Here is an 8,034-nt window from a genome sequence, read left to right as displayed (position 1 = left end):
GGTGGTGGTAGTAGACTATGCTACAAGATACCCTGAGGCAGTGGCTTTGTCCTCCATTGAGGTGGAAAAGGTGGCAAATGCTTTGTTAGAGGTTTTCAGCAGGGTAGGTTTCCCAAAAGAAATACTGACTGACAGAGGTGCTAATTTCATGTCAGACCTGCTGGCTTGTCTGTGGAAGTATTGTGAGGTGAAGCATCTGAAAACCACCCCTTACCGTCCCCAGACTAATGGTCTTGTTGAGAGGTTAAACTCTATGATCAAGTCCATGCTATGGGCATTTGCAGACCAGTTTAAGAGGGAGTTTGACATATATTTGCCCCATCTGTTGTTTGTTTACAGTGAGGTTCCCCAGGAATCCACAGTTTATTCACCCTTTGAGTTGCTGTATGGGCATAGGGTGAGGGGACCTCTAGATTTAATTTGAGACGAGTGGGAAGGTGAGTGTGAATCTCACAAGGAGTCTGTGGTGGTATATGTCCTAAACCTCAGGACAACACTCAGGGAGCTCATGGGCTTGGCCCAGGAAAGCCTGGCAGAAGCCCAACAACAGCAAAAGGTATGGTATGACAGGAATGCTTGAACTAGCGAGTATGCTGTAGGGCAGCAGGTTATGGTTCTCATTCCTGTCAGACACAACAAGTTGCAAGCAGCTTGGGAGGGACCCTACAAGGTGGTAAGGAAGGTCAGTGATGTTAACTACATGGTAGAACTGCTAGGCAGGAGGCAGGAGCACAAATTGTACCATGTTAACATGATGAAATCTTACCATGATAAGAAGGCCATTGTGCTGAGTGTTTGCACTGGATTGCAGGAGGCGTCTGAGTGAGATCTGGTGACTGATCTCCTCAGTGAGGCTCGGACTGACACCTCAGTGGAAGAGGTAGCAGTGTCCCAACAGCTATTTCCTACCCAGTTTCGAGACATGTGAGCAGTGTTACGTGAGTTGGGGACATGTTCACCCACCTGCCCCAAAGGCCTATTAGGCAGGCCCCTTATAGGGTGCCGGAGAGAATCAAACCATCTATGAGGGAGGAGGTACAGGAGATGTTGGAACTGGGGGCAATTTTATTTATTTATTTATTTTTATTTTACATTTGTTGACCGGGCTAGTCTAACTGGATATATGTCCATTTTCAGTAGAGGCCCGGGGAGATAAGCTCCAAGACAGATACATGAAAAACTTAGCAAAAAAAAATGACTAAATAGCAACATTCATTATATACAATGCATATTCCAGGTTACAACAGAAAATTCCATGAGGACAAAAAAGAAATACTTATAGTGCAAGAATGCATATACAATACAACATACAGGTATAATACATAAAAAGAAGAAATAAAGTCAAAAGAGAAGACAGGTTAATTGTATTAAAATAAAGAATTCAAGAGTCAGACAGTCCCTGGACCTCCCCAGTGGTGCTGGTGCCAAAGAATGATGGCAGCACCAGTTTCTGTGTGGACTACAGAAAATTAAATAGTCACACAAAGCCAGATGCTTACCCCATGCATAGGACAGGCAAGGCCCTTGAGCAGCTGGGTGGGGCTAAGTATCTTACCATCATTGATCTTACCAAGGGTTACTGGCAGGTGCCCTTGACTCCCAGTGCTAGAGACAGGTCAGCCTTTGCGACTCCTTTTGGCTTGTATGAGTTCACAAATATCCATTTTGGGATGAAAAATGCCCCAGCAACTTTCCAGAGGCTGGTAGATCATATCCTAGCAGGAGCAGGAGGGTTTGCCCTTGCTTATCTAGATGATATTGCCATCTACAGCCATTTCTGGCAAGAGCACCTTCAGCATGTCAGGGAGGTGCTGGGTAGAATATAGAGGGCAGGGTTGACCATTAAGTCCAGCAAATGTTAGGTGGTATGGCAGAGGTCTCCTACCTGAGACATAGAGTGGGGAGTGGTAAGAGCAGGCCAGAACCTGCCAAAGTGGAAGCCATTCAGGCATGGCTTGCACCTGTTACCAGAAAGCAGGTGAGGGCATTCTTAGGGAGAGCAGGGTACTACAGAAAATGTGTCCCCAGTTATAGTACCATAGCTGCTCCCCTCACAGACCTGACAAGGAAGAACAGGCCAGATAAGGTAGTGTGGACCACAGCATGTGAGCAGGCAAGAGGTCCCCCTGTGTTAGCTAGTCCAGATTACAGCAAACAATTTGTTGTACAGGTGTATTCTTCAAACCATGGGGTGGGGGCTGCACTTAGCCAGATTTCTTCAGAGGGAGAAGAGCACCCAGTGGTTTATCTCAGTTGTATGCTCCAACCCAGGGAGGAATGCTATGCAGCTGTAGAAAAGGAATGTCTAGCCATAGTATGGGCACTGCAAAAACTTTAGCCTTATCTGTATGGAAGAAAATTCACTGTAGTTACAGACCACAATCCCCTAACATGGTTACACTGAGCCAGCCAGCAAAATGCCAAGTTGCTAAGATGGAGCCTAGGGTTGCAAGCATATGATATGTCTGTGCAGCACCACAGTGGGAGTAGCAATGCCAACGCAGATAGGCTGTCAAGGCAGGGAATGGGGTAAGGTATACTGAGATAGACCTAACCCTCTCAAGCAATGTTTCTCAAGGGTCACTTGAAAAACTAGCTTGAGTTCTCGGGGGGGGGGGGTAAAGATATGTGAAGGCTACCAGCCTAGCTACATAGAATTTTGTAGATAATTCTGTCATGTGTAAATACTAATGTAAGCCACAGGCTTGTTCTCTTAAATAGAAGAAAGTTCTGTTAAATGCTGAACGTCACAAATGTAACAACAGTGCACTCTGCTGGAAGAAATCTGATAAGTCAAGCCTTGTATGATTGTTTGATCTCCAACTCAGAGCTGTGGTGTCTCAACCAGTAGATTCTTTATATTACTTTGAAACCAGAGTTAATTGTTAGATTTTACATATATAATGTCTTTAATTACTGTGGTTTCCTGACCAGGTGCAAGCTTACTAAGAAATGTAAATAGAGAGTTTCTGTTACCCTGGGAAACCAGATAATTGTTAAGAATGATGAAATCTAAAATGAGTCAGCAGGATGTATTATCAATTTAAAGGACTTTCTGAGAGACAGAGACAGAGCATTTTTAATTTTGTCTAAAGCTGACAACAGTTCACCAGTACTCTGCTTTTGCTCTATATGTAAGTTTATTTAGAATTGTGATTGCTCTTAGATATAGAGAGAGAATAGTAAGTTTAGTCTAGCTGTTTTTTGTATTGATATCAGAAGTATTCTACTGTATTATTTTAAGCATTTTCTGTGATCTCTGAAATCTTGACTAGCACTGTGTAGTGAGATGTATTTTCTTGCATTTTTATTATTTATTATTACATATTTTTAAACCTTTCAGCTGTGGCTGTTTCTGTGTAGAGATAATTTAAGCTCTAGAGTACATTGCACATATATAGTGATACTGTCCAAGCCACTCCAATAGCTTTAGCCCTCAGCCACACTTACTATTTGGATAATAATATTGCACAGTAATAATTGGACACCCTTTTGTAAGGGTCTTTTTAGTAGTTGATATTAGTGGTTGGGGGCAGCTGGTACTATCTTATAGACTGGCAGGAAGGTGCATAGCTGGAGAACCTGCACCAGCCTTCCCCAGAAGTGTCTGTGTGTTTGTATATAACTCATATCTTACAGTGTGTGTGTGTGTGTGTGTGTGTGTGTGTGTGTGTGTGTGTGTGTGTGTGTGTGTGTGTGTCAGCTACTTGGGCAGGGACATGAAGCACTGGTTGGATAGAGAGGGTGCTGGAGGTTTTAGCTTGACCACTAGGCTGAGATCTGTACCTATAGCTGTGCCAGTGTGAAATCTTACTGGGGATCTGGAGAGAAAGGGAGAAACCAGCCCCAGACTGACTGTGATCTCTGTGTGCTCTTAAGGGAAATTGTACTTTACTGTGTGTGTATTTGTTGTCCTTCCCAATGTGGATGCCCCTCACTGTGGTGAGGATTCAGGCTCCTTGATTGCTGGGCCAGTGCATGGGTGTCACAATCCTTTAACTGACTTACAAAAAAAAAAACATGCTTGCATATGGGCATGCTCCTCTGTACCCCACATCTCCAAATATCATAACTATGTGACTGTGTAACCATGCTGATAAGGAAAGATATCCTTACCACCATGGTTTTATGATATTACTAGCATAACTACCTGGTTTTCCACACAGGAGTTGATAATAAATTGACTGGTTTTGTATAACTAACTATGTTTTGTGTAACTACAGTGCAACATTAACTGTGGATTCCAAAAGTATTGTACGATGTATAATATATCCTGTTTTTTAGGAGTCCTACTGTCAACATTTGTCTTCAATGTAAAACTATTCATTTTTTTCTGAATCCTGTTCCAGATGTTGGATTAACCTGCATCAGTATTATCTGCTCAGGGTTTGTTCCTCTTTGTACACTTGTTGCATTGGACTTATTTACTGTAATGTTATATTTCATATGCTGGAACATTCCCTTCACCATCTGCATGGTCTCCACTGCTCAACCAGTTCAGACTGTCCCATTTAATAACTGATAATAAACAGAGCTTCGTATGTAAGTACTAGGCAGTCACCCTGCAAACCATTACAAACCTATAGCTAATAACACATATTCAAAAGTTCCACCCAGTGTCAAGGAGGGCAATACAAGATAGAGTGGGGGAGAATTTGAGGCTACCCATGCTTGTATCTAGGCTTACCCTGAAGGTGGCGAGAGCGCTACTTTACTTGACATGAAGGGAGAGTTTATTCCACAGGGGAAAGATACACGGGACATGAAAGTATCATGCCATGTCTCCTTTATCTTTTGAAGGTTTAGCTCCTTTATCCAGGTATTTGAAGAACCATTTGTTCTGCAGAGGGATATGAGGCCAAAGAGAGTTGGATGTTTCATGGTTTGAAGGACTAGATGCAGATCCCCATGTCACAATGGAGGAGTCTGTTAGAGACCAAGTATAGAGACGGGGGTTGCCAGCCTGTCTTGGCAACGAAGATCTTTGAGGCCACTGATTTTTTTAGTTAGGAGTCTCTGAGGTCTCTAAAGCTGAGTGATATGTCTAGATAAATACATTCCTAAAGGAGCATTATAGTCAGCAATGGATCTGATGAGATATGAGTAAAGGGAAATTAATACTTCTCTGGATCTAGAAGAGATGCCTTTGGAAATTAGATGAATAAAAGTTCCTTGATCCCTTATGACAGTGTCTAATCAGAGGCGATGCATCCCTTATAATCACATTTAATGTGAGATCATTGTCCTCGCACCAATTGTTAACATGATCTAATCCATGTTGGAGCAATTGTGAGTCAATGGAAAACAAAATAACAACACCCAATTTACAGTCATCTGCAAACTTTGATAACCACAGGCCAGAAGTTTTGGCCTGAAGGTCTGAGAAATAGATGGAAAATAGGACATGGTCTAAGACTGAGCCCTGTGATACACCACTGGTAACTTTTGCTTTCAGAAGTGGCATCTGCGACTCTAACACCATGAGTTATGTCAGACAACCAGTTAGGTATCACCTGTGCAGCATAAGGTTTAACATTTAGATTTATAAATCTGTCAGTAATACCGCAACAGCCTATGTCTCTTATAGACTGAAGCCAACAGTAAACATTTCCTAAGCCACATACCCCCACATAACTTTTAGCAACCCCCAAATTAACATGCCCCTCCTAATAAACATGCCCCCCTAATTAAGATGAGCATGCTACCAGGGGATGCAACTAGGTTATGTTGCATGGCTAGGTTTATAAAGGTCCTGGTGGTATTAACCTATGAACCTATGGTGAGAAAATAAGACTTTAACATTTCTAGAAATGTAGATCAGATAAAAAAGCTATGATGGTAACACATTGTTTTTCTTTGGCAGAAGATGAGTTTGCCAGTGGTGAGACTGGTATTGATTTGCTGGTTGAAGACAACTTAATTCGGCACCAGGAGCATGAGGTCCACAGCACCAAAACTCCAGCACCTGTACCTGAGCCAGCAGTAACTTCTCTCCATGCACAAGTGTCTCAAACAACAGCTGTCTCCTTGGAACATGTAACCACCAATCCGGCAACACCAAATACTACCCAAGTTGGACCATCTTTTAGCTCAGCAATACCAGCTGAAAGCCCTATAATGCCAACCAGTACTCCTACAGAGATTGTGTCTACAGGTACAAGCACACCCATCAGTGCTACTCATCCTGAAACAACACCCCCTGGGGAGACTACAGATGCACCGGCCACCACTACATATTCATTAACAACCCCTCCTGCAACAACTGTGTTTCCATCAGCCAATGTAGCTGCACCATTTGTCAGTACTCACTCTATGACAACTGCCAGAACCAGCTCCACCAGGGCCAGCACTGCAAGGACCAGCACTGCTAGACCCAGTACTGTAAGAACCAGCACAGTCAGAAGCACCACCACCAAAATAAGAACCACTAAGAACAGCACTGCCAAGACCAGCAAAGCCAGCACTACCACCCACCCAGTCCCTGCTGCCGCACCAGTCACCACACCAAGCACAACTGTCCACATGCAGACGCCCACGTCACTTTTGCAGCCCTTAAAATCTGTTTCATCAACCTCAAGCAGCACATTATCTCCAACCACAACCACAGAGACTGAGAAGACACCTGCCCCGGAGAATGCTGTCGAGTTCACTGAGTTTGACATCAACAAAAGCATCGGTAAGTGAAGAGGATGCATGTCTAAAGCATAAACATACACAGATGCATGTATAGACATGCAGACACCAAATCATGTTGGGGTAGAAGTTTCATCCAAGATAACTGAAAATGTTTAACCAACAATTAAAAGCAAGAATGAAACCATACTTTTGAGGTGAAGTCCACAGCCTACAAGTAAGTGCAGAAATCATTGCCCCCAGAGGCCATTCACATTGGTGTGGCCTTGACTATGACACACTCAACTTTTTTTCTGTTAGTGACTCAGGTATCCAGTAGAGCTGGCATAGAGGAAGGTGGTATAAAAGGGCCTTCCAATGCCATATTCATTTCTGAGAAGGAGTGGTAACATATGGATAGCCCCTGAGGTTAATGATTGGCCACCAAACCATATGTGGTAGCCTTCATTACAGATGCACAAAAGCATGCCTTTGCACATGTGGGGGTATAGTGGTCCCTGAATTACATATTTTGCATGTCCTCTATCCAGGAGAGAGGTTAGGTCCTACAGCATGTATTCTCACTGTTGGAATACCATCGAGGGCACAAACCTCCCCCAAGGCTGCCTGAATGAGAGTCCCCCTGGATGGCTGTCCCCCAGTGCAGTGAATACCCCAAATGGCGTAACAAGCAGTTTGAATTTTGTTTGGGGGGACATGATGATCAGCATACATGTGACAAAAAGCACATAGAAAAAAGAAAGAATACTTGTCCCAGTTATCAGATGTGGATGTTGCTTTAAACAGTTTTTGTTGGGTTCTGCAAACATTGTTGATATTTTCTATGCAGACTGAATTTATATAAGATCACAAAACTAAATTCACATTTTTTCAAACCCATAATGAGTATCATACCATCCCCAGAAAACAATTTTTTAAAGGAAGTACACCCCGTACCCTTCTCTGTGTAAGGTTATCCTTTGCACAATTATCTTTAAATAACCCCATTATAAACTGTGTGACTGAAACTGCATATGCATAGACTATGTGTTTGACATTATACTCTTTGTTGTTGATACTGTGTATGCATTGACTATGTTATATTATACACTGTATATCTGACTTTGTAAATGCATGGACCACATGACTCACATTGTACACGGTGTGTCTGATATCTGTATATGAATGGACTATATGTCCATTGTATACTGTGTGGCTGATATTTGTATAGACATACACTATATGCTTGATCTTATACGTTGTGCGGCACGTGTGGACCATGTAGCTGATATTGTACATTGTGTGGCTGATATCTGCATATGCATGGACTATATTATGATATGCACTCTGGGTCTAATATCTGTATATGCATGGACCATGTGTTTCATACCACACATTGTATTCATAGGTAAGTATTAGGTA

General features: G+C 42.7%; 1 protein-coding gene across 1 annotated transcript in view; it reads left to right on the top strand.

Moving 5' to 3' along the window:
• The window catches only part of OLFML2B (olfactomedin like 2B), a 455,925-nt gene that overhangs the window by 370,205 nt on the left and 77,686 nt on the right, over nucleotides 1-8,034 (top strand). The window contains exon 6 of the mRNA XM_044085181.1: nucleotides 5,864-6,676. Coding sequence (XP_043941116.1) covers nucleotides 5,864-6,676 — 813 coding nt within the window. The remainder of the gene's footprint in view (nucleotides 1-5,863; nucleotides 6,677-8,034) is intronic.

This window comes from Protopterus annectens, chromosome 10.part0 (genome assembly GCF_019279795.1).
Source record: "Protopterus annectens isolate FY-2018-M chromosome 10.part0, PAN1.0, whole genome shotgun sequence".
Classification (NCBI taxonomy): domain Eukaryota; kingdom Metazoa; phylum Chordata; order Ceratodontiformes; family Protopteridae; genus Protopterus; species Protopterus annectens.
Note: the sequence above shows the minus strand (reverse complement) of the source record. Positions and strands in the feature narration are given on the sequence as shown.